Source organism: Schistocerca serialis, chromosome 10, assembly GCF_023864345.2.
Source record: "Schistocerca serialis cubense isolate TAMUIC-IGC-003099 chromosome 10, iqSchSeri2.2, whole genome shotgun sequence".
Lineage (NCBI taxonomy): Eukaryota > Metazoa > Arthropoda > Insecta > Orthoptera > Acrididae > Schistocerca > Schistocerca serialis.
In genome coordinates, this window is record NC_064647.1 from 238,265,970 (window position 1) to 238,288,960 (window position 22,991).

At 38.7% G+C, this 22,991-nt stretch overlaps 2 protein-coding genes across 4 annotated transcripts in view; both read right to left on the minus strand.

Annotated features, from left to right (window-relative positions):
- The window catches only part of LOC126424764 (putative mediator of RNA polymerase II transcription subunit 12), a 454,189-nt gene extending 452,713 nt beyond the window's left edge, over positions 1–1,476 (minus strand). The window contains exon 1 of one of the 2 annotated variants that reach the window (XM_050087514.1): positions 1,432–1,476. The gene's annotated coding sequence lies outside the window, so the exon portion shown is untranslated. The remainder of the gene's footprint in view (positions 1–1,431) is intronic. The other variant, XM_050087513.1, reaches the window with a different exon arrangement.
- Positions 1,477–12,443: 10,967 nt separating this feature from the next.
- LOC126425111 (26S proteasome non-ATPase regulatory subunit 8-like) overlaps positions 12,444–22,991 on the minus strand; it is a 66,369-nt gene continuing 55,821 nt past the window's right edge. Inside the window, exon 6 of one of the 2 annotated variants that reach the window (XM_050088040.1) lies at positions 12,444–12,678. In XM_050088040.1, the coding sequence (XP_049943997.1) occupies positions 12,547–12,678 (132 nt within the window). In that variant the 3' untranslated portion in view covers positions 12,444–12,546. Of the gene's footprint in view, positions 12,682–22,991 lie in introns of both variants that reach the window. The other variant, XM_050088039.1, reaches the window with a different exon arrangement.

Here is a 22,991-nt window from a genome sequence, read left to right on the forward strand (position 1 = left end):
TCAACACTACTTTCCCTTGAGACAGCAGTTTCTGAGTCATTATAAATAAGCACTGTGTGGCTTAGTTTGGTGCACTCACTTGGTCATGACTTGATTTGGCTTATAATGCAAATCTGTGATGAAGTCATGTGCGCCCGCGACGGGCAATGTGGAGATTCGTCACAAGGCTATAGGAGTGTCCCATCCGTATCGCACCAGATTAATGATGTTTTTATTTAAAATCAGTCTTACGAAGAATTATTGTCAGTCGCACAATCAGATAAATTATTTGGAAAAATCTTCTACTCTCTGTATTTTATACATTCGCCACTACATTAGTTCCTGACAATAGAATAAACGAAGTTGTGAAACTATCTGACTGACTGAGTTTGTGCTGAACTGGGACGTTTGACAATCGTGAGAAATCTTTTTAGCACCTGAGTTATTCAGCTTCAGTTTTCACAGCACCTACTTCCTAAACCCATGTGACTTGTTTTGAAAATTTTAACTGCGAATAAATACAAAGAGTGAGCAGTTTCAGAAATTTATTACAGTCAACTCAAACTTTTGACGCAATCATCCATCCTACTCCACAAATCTATTTGTATAAAAATAACAGAAAAAGATCCAGAACAAGCATTTTTTCTACACAACACGGTACCAAAAAACATAGAAAAACAAAACTTCTCAAAAAGGTCATTGCCTGTAGTCACATTACAAATAATTGAAAGATTTCTTAATGAATCATACGATTTGTAGCCCCAAATTGATTTGAAAGCCACATACTAGCACGCTTATAGCGGCACTACATTCATATAGAAAATATCCAGCAGCGTTCAAGACTTGGAAATAATGTAATAATACTATCAAAACGATAGTTAAAAATGCAATCTTTCAGAAATGTTCTAGTTCGAAGTCATTCTTCGATATTACCATTCCCTCATTATTTCAAACACTATTGGCAAAATTACTCATTATCGCCACGCTTGTCAGCAACTACAGGTAATAAAGCGGCCGTAAAACCGTATTTTTATCTTAGCTGTCACACAGTCAAATGGAAACGAGTAATACAATATGTAAAAAGCTCGTGAATATCCACAGCATTTTCATCCATTATGGCTTCTTCACTGCTAGGCAAGATACGTGTGGATATAATACACCCTCATAAGATGGTGTGAGCAATGCTTTAACATGTAACACAGACAGACACCAAATGCTCGCATAGCCTTGTGTGCCAACTCGCGCCAAATCCACATACGTCTGGAATGAAGACACATTCCCATTCAAGGCTCCTTGATCTCTGCATCCAAAGCTGATTGGACGACGTTGTCAAACTATCTTTGCAGTGATCAGAGGGCGGTTACGTGGGAGCAAGCGTAATATGGTCACGCAACTACGGTCGTCGAACTAGGTTTATGTTTGTAAACAGTTAATTAACCAAACTGGACTTACCTGTAGCACAGCAACGTCAACCGACCTCACTCTCTCAAGTTCAAAACTGGTGTGCCGGGTTCAAACCAGCTGCAGTCGTGCGATTTTAGTGCTGCCTATCGGCCATGATGTGAATCACATTTCCGACGTACGCAAACATTTCATTGGTCGAATTACAAACGATAAATGGAAGTTCGTGAGCAGATGTTTTTGACAAGTTGTGTGAAACAACAGTGTTGTCTGTTCGTTTTTAAGTGTTTTAGAATTACTTGCATCCTATTCCAAACGTGAATTATTTTTGCTGTAGAGAATTCGAAGCATGGCCGCTTCTACGCAGACAAACCAAGTTTGGGCTGTGCCGAGGTTATAAAGCAGCGTTTAGTTATTGGTTTTCCGAATCTATTGATACTGAGTGATAATGGTTTACGTGAATGCTCGTTAAATATTATGTACATGACTTGCATCTGCAGGTATTTAAAGCAGAAGTTTAATGTACTGCCTTTAAGGCATTCATTAGTCTCCAAGATCTTATTAAACGGTTTTATGAAAGTTAAAATAGCTGTGAATTTAATTGGTGGAAATCAGAAAATTTGCAGGTATTAGAAATGAAGACGTATTATATCGTCTTCATACTAGTCTTTAGCCAGTTGTTATACCACCGCAAATCACTGTTGTTGAGTTGTTAGGAAGTGGCATATGGAATATTACACATGTAATGAGTCAGGTAATTGAAAGTGCACTTTGTAATTGGTATAATAACAATAACATTAAACCATTACGACGTACTTGAAGACATGATCTGCCTGTAATGTAGTACTGTTCTGTGCATTGTGGATAGTCGTAACAACCATTGATAACTGATGGAATATATCTCTTCTCAAGCAGTTCAGTTTAGTTACGTGCATCAACCAGTGGGATATTTTGATGAGTGTCATTCATTCTTCATACACGGTACTCGTAAGTGTGCAACTTTTGCAGAGGAATGTAATTTGCACATCAAAAATGAATATTGTCACCGGAGGCAGACATGTTTGCCGAGTTTTATAATATTTAATGAAGTTTTCTAAATTCGTGAAGCTTGTAAAGTAAAACAGGTGAGTTAATTTGCAGTTCCAGACACCACAGTATTGTCAAGAAGTTTCATAACTGAGTCACGCACTTGTACTTTTTGGAATTGCGGTTAGAAAAACTGAAAGAAAGGTGCCAAAGTTCTGTACCAGATGTTTAATTTTATTCATTTGACCGTTTATTGTGGAAATTGCATTATTGTCTAATTCACACAGAACAATACTATTTACTGAGTGCTTTATCTGGTATAGCAAATTTCAAAGGACAACAGCATGTACACTCTGCTCTGAAATGTAGCTATTTCAAATTAGTGTTGTACATGAGAAATGTGAACTGTTAGTTACCTGCTCGGTTAACATAACTTCTGCTTTCCGTTTCAATACCATGTAGAACCAAGAAGTTTGCAATTCAACAAGTACACAGGAAATGAGGAAGGGAAGCATTTGCGGGTAAAGGATCAAGAAACCTTTTCATCACAGTCCATATATTTGCTGTTATTGACACTGGAGATTTTATTTGAAACAGGGATTTAATTACATGTATCATATGCCACTGAGCCACACTGCAGCTTTCTAATGAAATAGTGAACACTTCTCAGTACAAACTTTTTCTGTATGATTGGATATGTAAGACCTTAATAAAACAGAGACTTTGCAGATTGTGATTTTTGTCCAAACTGTTGATATAGCCAGAATGCCTATGATGATGGACATTTGATAGTATTGCATATAATGAGAGATTACTTTCTTTCAAATAACTTATTGTGAACTAGTTTAGCAGATACCACCTTCATGGGTACATCTTGTTAAAGTCTGCTTCCAGTGAATATAGTAAATTGACCACTCATTGTAAACTGTTAAGGATCGCCAGTAAGTTTGTCTTGCAAGGAAAATGTACTTTACTTCATTAACAAGATTATATTGTGAAGCTGATTATATTTTATTTGTCTGTCAGACTGTACATTGTGCAGAAAGCTACATCATGATGTAGGACACATCAGAGTAGGTTAGGCTATATGATGTTAGATGATAAATGCTGTGATGATTACATTTAAAAAGTGCATTGCTTCAAATAAAGGGCTTCAATGTAAGTAAATACACAACTACCGGATATTTAAAGAAGTTTATAACTAAGGAATATTTGAGTTCTGCAGACAGTATATTATCCTATTGCTCAAGTAGACTACAGGCAATAATTCAACTGATTACAGCTATAGACGACGTCAGGATTATAAAAACATGAATAAAGCTCTTACATTAACAGCATTAGAGAAATTATGGTACACTCTCCAACAGTTACTTCTATGACATCAAATTTTCAAATTCATTAATTGAGTAAAGAGGATTAATCAATAACCAACTGTACAATCTGTGCTTAACTAAGTCGAGTGTAGCTTCTACCCATTCTACAGGCAGTTTGTTGAACATTTTCATAGCTCTTCAATGCTTTCGATAATCTACAGTAAGGTATGTCAATATGCCTATTATTTCTAGTGCAGTGGGTGTGTCTAAGCTGGTATTCTGCTAAGTTATTTTTGTATACAGGGTGTTACAAAAAGGTACGGCCAAACTTTCAGGAAACATTCCTCACACACAAAGAAAGAAAATATGTTATGTGGACATGTATCCGGAAATGCTTACTTGCCATGTTAGAGCTCATTTTATTACTTCTCATCAAATCACATTAATCATGGAATGGAAACACACAGCAACAGAACGTACCAGCGTGACTTCAAACACTTTGTTACAGGAAATGTTCAAAATGTCCTCCGTTAGCGAGGATACATGCATCCACCCTCCGTCGCATGGAATCTCTGATACGGTGATGCAGCCCTGGAGAATGGCGTATTGTATCACAGTCATCCACAATACGAGCACGAAGAGTCTCTACATTTGGTACCGGGGTTGCATAGACAAGAGCTTTCAAATCCCCCCATAAATGAAAGTCAAGAGGGTTGAGGTCAGGAGAGCGTGGAGGCCACGGAATTGGTCCGCCTCTACCAATCCATCGGTCACCGAATCTGTTGTTGAGAAGCGTACGAACACTTCGACTGAAATGTGCAGGAGCTCCATCGTGCCTGAACCTCATGTTGTGCCGTACTTGTAAAGGCACATGTTCTAGCAGCTAGAGTATCCCGTATGAAATCACGATAACGTGCTCCATTGAGCATAGGTGGAAGAAACTAAAATGAACTCTAACATGGAAATTAAGCGTTTCCTGACACATGTCCACATAACATACATTCTTTCTTTGTGTGTGAGGTATGTTTCCTGAAAGTTTGGCCATACCTTTTTGTAACACCCTGTATAGGAGAACAGTGTAATAAATGTATAAGTTTATTACAGTTAATATTTTTGGTCAATAAACAATGGCCTGCAATGGGCACGATTTTCTGAGTTTATAATCATCCTAATAACTTTCTTTTGTAGTACCAAAATATCCTGAATGTGTGTACTATTACCCCAAAATAAAAGTCCGTAGAATATGATACTGTGAAAAAAAGCAAAATAGGCTGTTCCTACATAAACAAAAAGTACATGATTTTTAAATTTCTTAACAAGTAGACCTCTCTAGACAACCTTGCACTAACATACTTCAGGTGTGGCTCCCAAGACAATTTACTATCAGTGACAATACCAAAAAACTTAACACTACTTTGACAGTCTTCTACTGGCAAATCTCTTAAACTAAATACTGTTTGCTGAGTTTTACTCTCATTGAGCAAAAATCCATTAGCTCAGAACCAGCTTGCTGCTTGCAACTGTGTGTCTTTGGTCGTAGTTTGGAGGGCATCAAAGTCTGAATCAATATTGAAAAAGTATCATCAGCATAGAGGATGGAGTGAGTATTTATATAAAATGGCAAATCATTAGAATGAATAAGAAAAGTCCCAAAACCTTGTGGCACACCGCACTTAAATGTCAGCTATCTGTGATCTCTCATTTCCAATACACACAATTTGTTTACGGTTATTAAGAAATGATTCAAATATGTTATCTACATTACTGTTAATGATTCCATAATGAACCAATTTGTTGAGAATCGAAGGCTTTGCTAAGGTCACAAAAAGTAGCCTGAGCAAAGTAGATCGCCTTATAAGCACCTGTTTTATCAAAGTCAATAGCATGAACAGTAGATTTGCCCTTCCTAAAGCCAAATTGTGCAGCAGAAAGAATGTTATGTTACAAATAATCATATAACTGGTAGCAAGTAATGGATTCTAAAACCGTAGAAAAAACTGGTGTCTAAGATACTGAGGGATAACTAGAATGGCAATTTTTTCTCACCCTTCTTATAAATGGGCACAACTCTTGATAATTTTAACACCTCTGGAAATACACCTTCATTCAAACATTTATTTATACAATAAGTGAGAGGAAGTACTATACAACTGGCTATGTTTTTTAACATATTACTAGAAAGATCATATATATCTACACTATCAGAAGGCTTAAAATTATTTACAATACTTAAAACAATATCTGGTGTTAACTCTGAGGGGGGGGGGGGGGAATAAAAAATTGTCTTTCAATGAACAACTCAGTTGTACCTGCATTTGCACACGCAATAAAAGTGGACGAAATGGCTGACGCATGTGTCTTATGTTGTTCAGATCTGTTGCTGCTTATTATGGAAGTTCATATTCCATAAATTTCTGTTTGCTGTAAAAGCAGTGCTTTATTAGAAGTGATGTCAGATTGTGAAACCCATTATTTCTGCATTATTTTTTTTGAGTGGTATTAGATGATTGTACAATTATATTCCATATATTTAACACCTTTAATGTTCCCCATCATTAGTGGGGAACTGATTGTAGTGAGTTTTTGTGTCAAAGTAAGTGACAGAATGGGTACCTGTGTAGTTCGCTGAAATTTTTCTTTGGAAAGTGTAGTAGTTCCAATTTCTGTTCACATGAGAAATGTAATGTACTCAGTTTCACACAGTGGGAACAATTACGTCCATCATCAGATGTATCTGGGAAACCAGTCACATATCTCTTGATTCTGTGAAATATGTCAATGCTGATATGTCACTGCATGTACAGCACTGTTTATCCTTCCATATCAATTTATCACTCACATAAAACCATGTTACATTATACAAAAACTTTTTTCTTTTTACAATACAAACAAAATCCTGGTGTGTCTGTAAGTCCATCTCTTCAGAAATGGGTGCAGGACTCGGCTGTTCAGTAAAGAATGTCAACTCAATCACCTTTCAACTGTTTGGAAATTAAACTGTTACTTTATTGGGCTACCAGTTTTGGCAATTTACTATGCCATCTTCAGGCCCCTTGACCTGTGTTAGGAAGATTCCAACCTCAGTTCCAGTCAAAATAGGCACTAGCCACAAGATGCTAAATATATGGGAATATAACTGTACGGTCCTCTACAGATTTCTGCTTGATACAGCAATCACTCTAACCATCACCTGCCAAAGATGGCATGTAGTAAATCACCAAAACTGGTAGACCAATAAAATAACATTTGGAAATTAGACGACTGAAAGGTGTTTAATTTGACAAATCCCAATGTGGTGCATATCAATCAAAATGCTTCAGTCAATGTGGATTTTGAATGAGTCAAATTTTTGCGTAACTTTACATGTTTTTTCTGAAGTGGTCACTTGCTATCCAAGTATGGACATATTTCATTAAATTGGTAGGTATAGGGCTGGTTTTCCAGATACATCTGATGATGGAGGGTGGATTTTGAAACCAGTCATGTGTATTGTATAAATAGTCAACACTGAAGTGCTGCCTTTCACATAAGTACATTGTGGTTGCGAATGTCCCAAGACGCTGTTGTCAACACAATGGAGAGATTAAAAAGAAGTTTACATGTTTCTTTTGGCTTTTTGAGCAGTATTGTTCAGACTTCTTTATTTTTGGGTCTAGTCAAGCTTTCTCCCGAGAAGAATTTTGCGTTGCTGTATGCCCCTCACGCTGATCTTGCATCATTGTCGTACTATGACAGGCTAGTGTTAGAATGTTATCCCCTTACATGTTAGTATATTGTCCTTGAAAGCTTTTACATTTAGTTGTATATAATGTGAAAGCTTCAGAACTTTACAGTTTTTATTTTAGTTTCGATGTCAGTTAATATATGATGTACTACCATTTTCCTGTAACTGGACTTTATCTGCACTGCTGTGGATCAAATTTTTTTCAGCATATTCAGATAACTTGCCAAATTCACCCTTACACCCAATTGCTCTCTGATAGGCATATTGAACTCCATCTCTCATTATCACTCATTTGTGCATCGTGGCTGGCAGTTGCCATCAAGGAGGAGAATGTTTTAAGAATGTGAACCTTCAGGGATGTGGAACAAATGAAGATATGCAGCAACAGGAGGAGCTACCTGTAGAATCTTTCTATTAATAATAAAGTATAACTATACTGTTTAGTGCCATTTGTTTCTATACCAGCTAAATTTAATCATGGAAGCTTTCCTTTATATTAAAAAGCTGCTGTTTATCTTCTATTGGTATCTTAATATCTACTGGATTACAGTAGGTACTTACACCTGTAACGTGTCAGTGGTAGGAATAGCTAGAGCAGTATATTTTTAATTTTCTTTTGAACCGGTAGGAAACACCAATGATTTCTTAGGTGGGACATGTTGAATATCTTAGGACTGGACGGCATAACTTACTGAGGGAGGACACACAATGGCTTACTTCAGCTACTGTGTGTGCAGGGAGATCACGACCACTACAAGCTACCACATAGACTCCGAACTCTCATTTGCAGTTCTCTGTATTTACAGTCTGATACATAGCGTCTGACACTTTGGTGTACAGCCCAAGTCCTTTTTTAACATAAGTGATTAATGAGCTGGTACAAACACCCATAGTGGACCAGGGTATTTGATAAAACACCTTGACACTACAAACGCAACTATGAACCTTAAAGTCTACATTATTTTTTAGTCTCTTATGGTAATTATGCCACAGATGCAACACTTCTCAGTAACAAAATCCATTTAGGTAACAATGTCTGAGAAGGCAAGTTGCTATTCACCATATGGCAAGGATGCTGAGTTTCAGATAAGCACAACTAAAAGACCCTCACACAAAGCTTTTGGCCATTAAGGCCTTCATCAACAAAACACACACGTGCAACTGACACACACATCCATTAAGGATTAAATATACTGGGAAGTGAGAATCAGGATTCCAAAATTCTTAGAGAGACTTCTGCAACACGAATCTTTGCAAGCTTAAGACTGTCAGCTGAACACACCTACATGTGGTTCAGGATATCATCTGAACTGTTACTTGCGGTTTTGAGTTTGTCATCAGCAAGCATCAGTTTGACAAAGATGAAAATCTAACATTATTTATATCAAGAATAAGAGTGGAACCAGGACGGATCCTTGTGGGGAAGCAGGAAGCCATGCTTGTCCATTCTGAGGTTTGTTACAGTGAGAAAGAGTCATGAATATGAAACTGTCAGACTGCACATATGAAGAAGAAAGAAAGAGGGGGAGAGAAAAGCCATAACATTTTAGCTTGCCAGGCAGAAATTTGTGGCCTACACAATGCCCTTAACAAGGTTACAGAATACACAAAGAGGATAATTTTTCTTGTGTATCTCTGCCAGGACTTCATTTTTGAGGCCTTGTAGGGTGTTCCCTGTACTAAATTAGATATGAAAGCCAAACTGAGAGGCAGTTAATGAGCTCTTTTCGTGTGATTTGGGTATTTTATCACAGACCATTTCCTCAAACTTTTCAAAAGGCTCAACACATTTTCACTCCTCATTAATTTACCAATGGGGACAATTTCTTGGACAGCACAAGCAGGCTACCAGATTCTTGGGAGCATGCATTGTGTGCTAAAAGAGTGGGTGCTCAAAAATCACACTTGATTTGTTATTGGTGATGACAGGCACGATTAAAAGGGACTCACATGTAGCCTTCAGCCACAGCCTTCATCAGTAAAAGAAATTCCAGTGGAAAGGCACTTATAGTAGTCTTTCTTGTAGAAAAAATAGTTACTGCCCTTTATTGTATTGAGTTGAAAATGCTCTTTCACCACAGTGAGATGAGTATACAAAATTTAGTAGCATTTTCATCTGGGTCCACATTGTGAGGGATACATCTAATGGCAAATTTCTTTCTTCTCTGAAGACAAATTTTAAGTATGTTTTGCATAGATGAGCAATGTGTATGTCTTGTATTAGTAGTTTGTAATTTCATTGTTTGACTTGATGTGACAAAAATGGTTTGGAATGGACCCATAACTCAATTGTCTTTTCTGTGTCCTAGTACACTTGATTGTACTCAGGTTACTTGGTTACTGACATTTCAGCAGTAGAGTGGTAGGGACCAGCAGCTATCCAATTCTACTTCTCTCTAGAGTTCCACATATTGCTATGTTGTTTTGTTAAGTATATACTGCGCCTTGTGAAGCACGGCTGGCGGCACGCTGGAAATTTGCCATCTGTGAATCAAGAAGTAATTTTAATTATAGTATGCTGATGACTGGTTTTGGGAAATTCAGCATTGATGTTAACACCACTTGTCATGCCTTCAAAAAATGTACAAAATATGTATATGGGGGGAGGGGGGGGGGGGAGAGAGAGAGAGAGAGAGAGAGAGAGAGAGAGAGAGAGAGAGAGAGAGAGAGAGAGAGAGAGTGTGTGCGCTACATGCCTCAGCTGCAAATGGTTTAGCTTTAATGTATCTTCTGTGGGTTTCCTGACATATGTTAAACAATTGTAGACGTGGTCTAAAACTATTTTGGATTTGTGGACCTCATATTAACTGAATGTGTAACATTTCAGGTAGCAGAACTCTTAACACACAAATGATAGTGATCAACTGACATTGTGCTAGTGTTTGCTACCTTAACACGTTCCCACCCAATGTTAAACTCCAGATGTGCTCTGGACTGGAGGTGTGTGTGTGTGTGAGGGTGAGGGTGGGGGTGGGGGGGTTGAATGATTCAGTTTGTAAAAGCCTTGTGGGGTTAAGTGATTGCCTTTATTACCTTCACAAGTATGATAAACATTAAGAGATTTGGCAAAAGTAAAAGCTACTGGCTTGTTTTATTCAAGCAGCATAAAACCAATATTTTCCCCTATGCAAGAAATTGCATGTGCTGTACAGAAAGTCAGAGGTGAGAACTAGAAGAAAAATCCTGGAACAATTAAATACATGTGTACCATGCTGAGGATGTTAGTACCCTCACTGCTTCAAATAAAGCTTTTACATTGAAATAATGAATTTACAGTGCAATTTGTAGCAAAAATTTTGCAGGTATGAATATTAACATGTTATGTTTTCTTTAATTGTGTGTAGCAGGAAGCACTCGCAGATGCAATTTATTGCCTAAGAGGGCAGGGTGCCAAGTTCTTGGCATGGCAGTTACAGACTGTTTTCTAGTTAAGAATCTCAACTTACTTTTAGGTGTTGGTGTTTGATGCCCCTCTTCAAACATTTGTGTGTTGTGCAGAGTCATATTCCTTTATTTGAATGAAAAACAAAAACTTTAAATAGCCCCAAAAACAAAAAGTGTTCTGCAGTTAAGTGTCCAAACTTTAACTGTATTTCTGTGAAACAGGTACCAGTGTGCCAACAGTATCAGTCAAACATTGGAACCACCTTTTAGGGCGAGGAACTTTCACATTCCCACCTTCTCGGTCTTTGAAAGATCTGTGACAAGAAGATATGTAGTGAGCATCAGATATTTACAGCCTACGTGCTGAAGTTAATAACTGCTGCAACCTTTTGTATTCAAATTGCCTACACACTATTATAAAGTTTGTTCATTTTTTTGTATTCCACATTGTGAAGAACACTGTTCAAGAACATGGAATGAGTGATGGTATATAACAGCAAAGGGACAGCAGGCAGAACTTAATTCTGTATACTTTATTACCGTTAAAGTGGTTATACTATTCGAGGTGATAAAAGTTACAATAATCGTGCTTTTTGACATCTCCTCTGTATGGTATTTAAGTCAAAAAGCAGAGTAGAAGTCATCTGCAAGTTCATATTGGAAAGTCAACAATTACAGGAAAGCAGATCAACAAATCAATGGCCATCGACAACCCTGTGGCTGTGCTTAGGTATATCGTGCCCCCGATATAGAATTGTTCATTAGGATAAAACAATGGTTAATGAGATGGCTGATTTTTCCCCAACGGGCTCATTTGGTGGCATATATTCAGAACATAAATGAATTCCTATCAGCAATCATTACTGCACCTGCTTGTACGTAAATCGCATGAAAATGTCTGCTGAATTAGGACTGGAAACCAGAACTTTTGGAGGACAGATGAGGGACTGGTTAAAGTGAAGCTATGAAGGCAGAACACGAGTAGTGCCTAGATGGCTCAGTAGGTGAGAGTCCTGCGATAGGAAAGATTTCAGGTGAGAGTCCAAGAGTAGCACATTTCTAATCTACCAAAACAGTTCTCACACACACCCCCTGCAGAATGATTCATTTTGGAAGAGATTTGTGTGTTACTTTTTAACAAACAATTACCACTCCACCATTTTTTTGTATGTTCATGGGAGCACCATACAGCTCAATTTTTTTAATATGAATCTTATTGCTCTATTTAGAAGTCTTGCTTCATTTGCTAATGATTTTGGCACCACAATGCACTATCATCGGTGATGAACTGGGTAACCGTGAATAACTGGGTCACCACTATGAAACACCTTGACAGAAGACTACTGAGTCAGTGTCTGTGACGAGTTCCTTCTCACTTACAGTATTAAAGACATCAGCATATTGACCAGTATTGTTACTGCTGTATAGTTTAACGTTTGTGATCAGAACATGTAAATGTAAACACAGGTGACCACCTTAGATATCCACCCAGAAAAATAGATATCACAATGAATGAACTGTTGTCAACATCTTGTGCTACAACACAATTGTCAATGTACAGTATACTTACTGTCAACAAGTGATTGTTGGATTCAATTCATTAAGACAATGCAAAATGACTATTAAACTTTTTACTTTTTTTCATTTGTTATTTACAAAAGTTTTCAACAGATGAGTAAAATTAAATAAAGCTTTAATTTTCCACAAAAATTTGTTCACTCATACAATCATTTCAAGTTCCCTTGCATAATCTATCACTTGTTCTGAAAGTTCTATTGATGGAAGAGGGTCTTCACTCTTCTTCTCCTCAGTACCAAAGTAGTAGTAATTATCTGGATTAAGAGTCCAATTCTTCTGAAACATATTAAAAATGAATGAATTACTGTTGTTCACAAACCAAACAAATGCACTGGAACACAAAAGGGGAAAATAGTACATACAGTAAATGTCTAAATTTCCTGTGCAACCTGTGTGTGTGTCATACATAATAAATCAACTTAATGTACAAGTCTTGTCTGATGTAGTAATACAATTTCCAACCAGCACAATTTTGCGGGCTCACAGGTACATTTTCAATGCATAATTTGCACATGGCTGCATGCAAGCAATTTACAGAACTCTATATTGTGACAATGGGCATATGTTTTTGTGACTACTTGTGTGACATGTAAATCAGATTTAACAACAAAGTAATATGTCTACTGTACTATCCACACCACAACTATTCAGAAAACATTTTTCTAAAAGAAAGAGAACTACAAATTTTCTCTTGTTCTGCTGAGACACAGACAGCTTTAACTGTGAAAAAGGAAAGACTGTTATGGGCATTATTAGTCCTCCCTAATTGAAATAAATTAGTTATATCATGAAAGTGCAATTACAATGTCTAACTCTTTAATGCGGCACTTAATGATGACTAGGTGAACAGCATACAAGAGGGATGTTCAGTAAGTAATGCAACACTTTTTTTCTGAAAGCTGGTTGGATTTATTCAGGATTCCAACACATCATATTATTCTCCACTCCTTTGGCTACAAAATCCATATTTCCAACATAATTTCTGCTCAATGTGACAGACAGGCGGCCTGTACGCCTGCATGGTACCAACTCCACTGCTCGACATCAGAACCGATGTCTTGCAGCATCAGTAACTTCCCCATCATCCATGTGCTGCTTCCCACAGAGTGCATCCTTCATTTGGCCAGAAGGCAAGGAAACCAGTGGGCACACACCTTTGAGTGCCCCAACTGGTAAATGAGTGTGTCAGCACCAAGAAAACACACATCCTGTTGAGCAGTGAGATGTCAGATTGTGATCCATCGATCACCTCAAAAGATGAGTGTCTACACGTTCCAGCATTGCAGGAGTCACAGTTGTGGACGGTCAGGCAGTGCACAGGAGATTGGACAGGTTTGCATGACCTTTTTGTGATGATGAAAGACACCTAAATCCAATGACTCACCTAGATTTAGGTCTCTAGACATTCTGCAAGTGCCTACAGATATCTGTGATGCTCTGGTTTTCTGCCAAAAGAAACTCAATGAAGAGCTCTACACTTGGACTGCACCTCCATTACAGGCGGCATTTTGAAGGCTATGTATGCAGCCTACATGTATCTGAACTTCATGAAACTAGAGGGGCTGAAGTGGGAATGTTCAACAATGTATTACCCTCACCACTAGATGTACAATCAACACAGTCTTCGTAAGTGACTACTCACGCCAAAATATTAGATTAGGAGAGAGTGGAAATATGCAGAACATGTCAATATGTTGAGTTGTTTGTTTCCCAAACAATTTATTTTACTAAGCAATTTTACAATTAGTGTCACACTCTAGAGAATCTAAGAACATATGAACAACTCAATAAATTGTTACTGACCACACTGATAACAACTGTGCACAGGACGAAACATGTGACCAAACTCAAGCTCTGATTGATTACTGTCCTGTAAACCTGTCACTGCATTATTCTGATCCTGATAATATAATTCAATTTGGCATATAGAATTAATATATTTTCTTTCCAATTGAAGACATAGTCAGCTTGCAGAAAATGGCTTAATTCTTTAAGATGATTCTGTCCCAGTCTAACTGGATTACTTTTAACACTCGTTTCTTCAGCAAAAGAAGGAACTGTGCTTGAAGCAAATAAGATGGAACATCATTCATAAATACAATTAACATGAGTGGACATAAAAGTGAAACTTGGGGTCTCCACGAGTTCTGCCATGTGTGTGTGTGTGTGTGTGTGTGTGTGTGTGTGTGTGTGTGTGTGTGTGTGTGTGTGTGAGAGAGAGAGAGAGAGAGAGAGAGAGAGAGAGCGCGCGTGCATTAGGGACACTCAACATCAAGTTTATCTGCTCTCCTACAAAGATAAAATCATGAAAATTCTCCCCCCTTCCATCATTGTATAGCATCACATTTTTCATTATTTTTGTTTGGGATACGTCAAGCCAGTTATTTTAACATTCTGTACAACTGAAGGCACTGCATACTGTGGTAATAGTTTAGAATCTGACTTCTGTATTAGCATGACAAAGAACATAGCTTATTTACACCTACACATAATATTCGTTAGCAGCTCTGATCAGAATCTACGCCTGAACACAATCTAATACACTACGTGATCAATAGTATCTGGACACCCCCAAAAACATACTTTTTCATATCAGGTGCATTGTACTGCCACCTACTGCCAGGTACTCCATATCAGAGACCTCAGTAGTCATTAGACATCGTGAGAGAGCAGAATGGGGTGCTCTGCAGAACTTGTGGACTTTGAAGATGGTTAGGTGATTTGGTGTCACTAGTGTCATATCTGTACGTGATATTTCCACATTCCTCAACATTCCTAGGTCCACTGTTTCCGATGTGATAGTGAAGTGGAAACGTGAAGGGACACATACAGCACAAAAGCGCACAGGCCGACCTTGTCTGTTGACTGAAAGACTGCCGACAGTTGAAGAGGGTTGTAATGTGTAATAGGCAGACGTCTATACAGACAATCACACAGGAATTTCAAACTGCATCAGGATCTGAAGTACTATGACAGTTACGCGGGAGGTGAGAAAACCTGGATTTCATGGTCGAGCAGCTGCTCATAAGCCACACATCACGCTGGTAAATGCCAAATGACGCCTAGCTTGTTGTAAGGAGTATTATCACTGGACGACTGAACAGTGGAAAAATGATGTGTGGAGTGACAAATCACGGTACACAATGTGTCGATCTCATGGCGGGGTGTGGGTATGGCAAATGCCCTGTAAACATCATCTACTAGTGTGTGTAGTGCCAACAGTAAAATTTGGAGGCAGTTGTGTTATGCTGTGGTCATGTTTTTCATGGAGGGGGCTTGCACACCTTGTTGTTTTGTGTGGTATTATCACAACACAGGCCTACATTGATGTTTAAAGCACCTTCTTGCTTCCCACTGTTGAAGAGCAATTCGGGGATGGTGACTGCATCTTTCAACACTATCGAGCACTTGTTCATAATGTACGGCCTGTGGCGGAGTGGTTACATGACAATAACATCCCTGTAATGGACTGGCCTGCACAGAGACCTGACCTGAATCCTACAGAACATCTTTGGGATGTTTGGAATGCCGACTTCGTGCCAGGCCTCACCGACTGACATGAATACCTCTCCTCAGTGTAGCACTCCGTGAAGAATGGGCTGCCATTCTCCAAGAAACCTTCCAGCAACTGATTGAACATATGCCTGCGAGAATGGAAGCTGTCATCAAGGCTAAGGGTGGGCCAACACCGTATTGTATTCCACCATTACCGATGGTGTGCGCTACGAACTTTTAAGTAATTTTCAGCCAGGTGTCCGGGTACTTTTGATCATATAGTGTGTCCAACATAAAGTGAAGTAGGTTGTGTCAGTTCAATTTACCCCCAAACAACAAATTTTTTGTGGCCTTCTCACTGTGGCATTGTCACTGGCCTGCAATAACTCATTTTATGCTGGTGACTTCTGTCCTTTGAAGCTTTTCTTATTTTTTGCATGCTCATAACCCACAATTACTCACTTGGTTTGAAGTCAACATTCATATTTTAGAAATAGAGCTCACTGATATCCCAATCAAATTCAGCAATGTATTTTATAGTTACTGTAGGCAGAGTACCTAAATGACACTAACTCTTTAAATTCCTGTCCTTATGAAATTAAAAAGTTGTATTTTTTTTAGACATCTTGTTGACCCCTCTACTTTCTCCCAATAATAGACAGACAGAATGCTTTTCATTCATTTAGATGTCTATTCTATTGTCTGCCTTCTGTGATGCTCGCATGATCATATTGACACTGTAGTGGTAAAAGAGAATATAAACATGGAATTACAGCTTTTTTCATCATCTGAACAGGATTTCTTAAAACATTAAATTTCAAAATTTCTGATCTGATATTTATTCTTCACTGTCCTATTCTTTTTGTTTCTAAAATACACTTATTTGAGGCTGGTGAGACAATCAAGTATGAAGGTAAATTTAGAAATTTTAAATATCTTGAGTATCTGGTTCGCTGCTGAAAGTGGTAACAGCACTAGCCTTCAACAATTATCAGTACTATGCCCCTAGAAGCAGCGGAAATGGCTTTACACATTTGACATCAGTTAATGGTACATACATTTATATTGTGGAGGACCTGAACTCTGAAACCCTCAACTGTTCAGAAATTATCTGACCTACAGGAGATTCTCTGCACCAGTAATTTCTCTACAGCAACAAAATATAACTTAGATTTAACAGGGACGGTTCCTTACTACTGAGTCTTTACTTTCTGCTGCCCACACAGAGTAATTCTGATCCCTAAAGGTTAGAATCATATTCAGGATATCCATGCAAATTTAGTGGCCAGATGACGCAAAAATATTTACCAACAGGTCAAAAATGACTGATCAATGGCATGTGTTAGTGCCCTATTTTTGCCCTAATTTCCAAGAAGAACGATCACACTCCCTCAGTAGACAGCAGTGTTTACTGCAGAGACAGTGGCCCACGTGCAGGCTCACCATTTCATCAGATTATAAACTAACAAAATCCTGATTAAACTTTATGTAAGAGTGCTTCTGGCTCTCAACAATATGCAGAAGCAACAATGTTCATCTTATGTAGACATTGCTGAAGGTGGTCGATCTACAGCAGAATGGAACATTAGTGAACACTCTTTTGATACCATCCCACTGAGGTTCCCAACAAAATAAGCGTTCAACTTCTAGTACAGGACAACACGTGATGCTTATTTCAAATTTAAATGCATCAGAACCTTATCCCTGAGCTTACAGCTAGTGTGTGCAAAGAAGAGTAGTTAGTTGGGGGTTAAGGCACTAAACAGCGGGGTCATCAGTCTCTCATTCATAGGACAGTCCACCTGGAGTTAGTGACCTGAGCCAGAAATGTGACTGAATTGTGACACAATATAGGAGGGGTAAAATTGAGGCATTAGAGGAAATATTGATGCCTGACTTAAGAAATAATTGCACGAGACAGAAAAGCATATGGATTGAGCCGGTCTGTAAGCAATATCCTCTCTGCCAGGAGTGCTAGTCCTGCAAGTTTCACAGGAGAGCTCCTGTGAAGTTTGGAAGGTAGGAGACGAGGGACTGGCGGAAGGAAAGTTGTGAGGACGGTTTGTGAGTCGTGCTTGGATAGCTCAGATGGTAGAGCACTTACCTGCGAAAGGCAAAGATCTCGAGTTCGAGTCTCGGCCCGGCACACGGTTTTGATCTGCCATGAAGTTTCAAAAAAGATAAGGTGAAGGTGCATCCTTCATCTGTGGTGGCACTCCGCCTGCCTGCCCCCCCCCTCCCCCCCCCCCCCCCCCCCCAAAATCTCTTCATGTGCCAAACTGAGGTGGAGTAAGACAGTAACTGAATAAGTAATTCCTTCTAGCCATATGGTGACAGCATCAGTAATAGTGAACTTGAAAAGGCTAAACATGTATTGAAGACCAGCAGGACCAACAAAATAAGGTGAGAGAAATAATCAGTAGGTGGGTGAGTGCAGTATAGAGCACTATAGAACCCACAATGCGGCTGGAAGTGACCCTCTCAAAATTGGCCCAGCCCCAATCTGATAGTCAAAGTGTTAAAGATGGTAACAGAATCCAGACTCTTGGAGGAAGCATGAAAACCTGTTCAACTTCCCTTTAGCCAGTAGTATCAAGGATAAGGAATCCTTGGGTGTTATACAAAGGGGTACTACCAAAAAGTAAAAAGTTCTGTAGAAAAATGATAAACCAAATATAAAAATAGAAACAGAATAAAAGAGGGATGACTAGGGCAGCTACTGGCGATCTTTGGGTCATTGGAACTCTGGGCCCAGCATGTGGCAGGAGGCACTAGACACCAATTACCCTATCCCTGCCCTGAAAGCAGTTTAAAATGTTAGCTCTGAGAATAAAAACTTTTCTAAGGAAACAACAATCAATTCAACCACCCATATGTTGACCAGCAACATTAGAGGTTACTCCACCAGGATGTGAGCTACTGTCACAGCAAGGCTTTGTAACCACAATATAGGTGGTGGCGGGGTAGGGAGGTGATCTTGTTGCATAATGTAAAACTACAGGTGAACTTCTCTGACTGATGCAGAACTGATGTATGATGGTGGATTCCTTCTGGAAATAATTAAAAGGGAAACGACATGCAGTTGTAGTTGTAGTTTCCTTGATAGCCCAGAGGGGGCGGTAGCCCAGCACATGATATTCCATCACCAAGAAGTGGCTTCATCTGCAGCCATTAATCTATGCCTGGGATCATCAAAGAGAATGTTGGTGAATAATCTCTTCTCTAGCCAAATGGTCAGCCAGTTTGATCCCTGTGATACCAACGTGACTTGGGACCCAGAGGAAGACAACTGAGCAGGTTGTAGAGCACTGCAGTCCCAAAGAGAAACTGCGTAAGAAGTGCTTGTCTACGTCACTCACTGTGCACATGCATGCAGAAGTACTTGGCTGATAGTTCCCTCACTCGGTATCCTGTAGGACTCACTGGATGCTGTGCAGGGCAGTGCCACGTAGCTTAGGAAATGGATTCTTCAGTTTTCCCTGCAAGGGTTCAGTTAATTTATAAATTACCTCATTGCAGGTCTTGGGCTCTGCGAAGTCCGTGAACCCCTGAATTTTGATCATTCATACAGTCCAGTCAAATTGCAGAAATACCTTGCAAAAGGTGGGGTAGAAGAGTTTATTTTTTCAACTCATTCATATGGTTGGAAATATTAGAAAACCGAGTTTTGCCAACAAAATTTCGCTTGGGAAAACTTTCTGCAGTCAAAAAACTTGGAAAATTTCGGCCTTTTTTCGGTTTTTTCGAAATATCAGTTTCATTTGTTCCTATCGATTTAACGTCTATTTTGTTTTTTAAAGAGCACAAAATTCTCTACAAATTTGATTCTTGCCATTTTTTTCTACTCCCAATATCTAAGGCGCTACAGCACCTTAAAAAAATACCAATTTTTTCAAATTTTGAGCATAGTGGCAAGGTACCTTATATTTGAACACTATTTTTTCAGTTTCTGTTTGTGTAGTATAAATACATTATACATCATGTTATATGTTGGAATTTACCACCTCACTTTCAAGTATTCAATTTCTCTGTATGCAACATGAGGATTGCTGGGCACCCAACTATTGTGATTCTTACATCACTACCTGAAGTTCACTACGGGCCACCTCAGCCTTGGTATTTGTAAAACTATGAATATAAAAATACATCATTAAGACACACACACACACACACACACACACACACACACACACACACACACACAAAATAAATTGTCTCAGTAAACTGCAATAGGCAACCTAATTAGGTAGGTAATTATTCTTGTGTATAAAAGCCACACAGTTGACATTAAAAATAAGTAGCTTTATTACAATAAAAATGCATTGTCAGTTACTAAAATATGTTGACAGTTCTGGGTGTGTAATACTTGTAATATCGCACATTAGCACACTTGAGACAGATATGAGCATCACTTCCAACATTTTGATGGGCCAGGTTCCTCAGTGTCATCAGAAATACTTTGAGTTATGGATTCAGGGTCTGTACCTAGAGTTGATCCCAGATTGACCTCTTCTTTAAACAGCGAGTCAGCCTCAGCAAGTTCGTTGATTTCATCAGCGGTTTCCTCAACATCCTCCATAACATCATCTTCACAGTCTTCATATAAAAATTTTGGCACGTTTTCACAGTTGACCCCAATAAATTTCTTGCAAATTGAAGAACATTTCAAACCTGCTTTTCTGCAGGAGCACGCTCCACCACAGTTCAGCTTGCATGAGCATGAAGCAATGTGAAGGGGTGCTTCAGGTGCTGGATCTTGGCTCATTATAACGGGTATTGGACCGTTGTCACTGTGATTCCAACCCCATTTCTCAGGAGGTTTCCAGTTTCCCATCCAACTTTGGACTTGTTGGTAAGTCCGCAATGAATGATGTTGTGCAGCATCTAGTGTAGGTGGCAACCGTGCCAGATTCAGTTTGCTTTTTGTGGCAGGACCTGGTGAATAGCTGGTATCGCAAATGGTCTAGTGTGTGGGAACTGCTGACACCTCCACTATACAATGTGATAGTAACCTGTTCTGTTGCTGTTATTTCTTCACGGGTAGCATGTGGTTTATTGAATGTGCAAAGCGCTGAGGTTAGGTGTTCATTTTTCGCAACAATATTGCAGCACTTAATTTTTCCTTGACCAAAAAAAGCGGATGTTGTATCACATCCGCTAAAGGCATGAGTAAACAGAATATATTCACTGTCAAACTTGTAAGATGCAGTGGAAAACCACTTGTCTTCTGCATTTCCTCTTCCTGGCTTTAAGAAAAATAAGTTTTCAATGCCTTGCCCCAAACCGGTCATGAGCACAAGCAGGTCAACATCATCTCCTACAATGACACACTTCCAAAATCTTTGGTTCTTGAAATGACAGATGTTACAATCATAACATCAGAATCATCTTGTGCCTGGTGCACTTCAGCGCTACACTCCAGAAATTCCTTTTTAAGAAGTGTGATCAAACGCATCTTGTTTCGTTCGTTGTACAAGAACTTGTCCTGAGGGACTTGGTTCACCATCTCTGATTCAACCACGTCAACCGAAGAATGTTTTTTGGACCTACGAATCCTCTCAGTACTCTTTGTGCTACATTTGTCTCCCTCACATGGATATCCATCAAATACAATAGCAAACTGAGATCCAAATTGACGTTGCAGGTAAGAAACATAGCATTGGGCTATTGACTTGAATCCAACATTTCGAGTCCAAGTGGATAAGGTACCCTCCATCAAAATTTCGTTTGGCATATGGCAGTCTTAACTGCTTGGTTAAAAAGTCATCAGAATTCCCTTTTGCACATAAGAAGCATTTCTCTTTGAACTTGAACTGACCTTTTTCCTGCGACCGATGTAGCACGCCTGTTGGTTCCTGAGGATGTCGAAGGCTAGCTGCTATCATTCTCTCATTAATGTACTTCTTGTAGCATGCTTCATGCACCATCACTTCACTGAGCGTTTTCAAAAAACGGGTGTGAGTAGACTCCCTGCGTTTAGCACTACAATCGATAAGTGTGCTCAGTCCTTTCTTTTTCACATTGCATCCACCACTCACCACAGTTTTTTCGCAAATGAAACACAAATTCATGCCAGACATACTCATTTTCAGCACCACAACAGATACAGAATGGAAGCGACTCCAAGCTGTAGGACCCTTATTGTTGTGTGCTAATAGCTGTCAGCACGCTGTGAACAATCACTAGAGATAATTGCCTTCCGCCCACCAAGGAATAAATACGCTTTTGTCTGCTAAAGAACAATTCTTACATACTTTTTCTTATAACTGATCATTAACGTCAATCAATTGTAGAAAATATACGGCACCTGCATGCAATCGTATTACATATTGTAACACAAATAAACTTCACGCAATCCGACATGAATGTGTTCGTAGTCACTGAATGTGATGCTGTTTGTCCTGGCCCTGCATCAGAGTGAGATGGTAAATTCCAATGAACAACATGATGAGTAATATGTTTATACCACACAAATAGAAACTGAAATAACAGTGTTCAAAAATTAGGTAATTTGCCACTTTGCTCGAAATTTGAAAAATTTCGATTTTTTGACGCGCTGTAGCTGTAGCGCCTTAGATATTGGGAGTAGAAAAAAATCGTAAAAGTCTAATTTGTAGAGAATTTTGTGTTCTTTAAAAAATAAAATAGACGTCAAAGCGATAGGAGCAAATGAAAATGAGATATTTTGAAAAAACAAAAAAGTCCGAAATTTTCGAAATTTTTTGACTGCAGAAAGTTTTCCTAAGAGAAATTTTGTTGGCAAAACTTTGTTTTCTAACCTTTCCAACAATATGAACGAGTTAAAAAATTAAAATCTTCTACCCCCACCTTTTGCAAGGTACAGGCTTTTTTTCTGACAGTTTCACTGGACTAATATGGCTGTATAAGAATTCAAAACCAGGAGGCAACAACTCCTATTTGTAGGAAGGCTTTTATTATGCCTTTAATTACAAAATTATATAATGTTGATCAACTATGTACATCTCACTTTTAAACAAACTCCAAAACGTCCAAACCAAAAAACGAGTATCCTTACTTCAGTATTTCCATAATAATAATAACAATCTTCTGGTTGTTGGTATTCCTTGCCC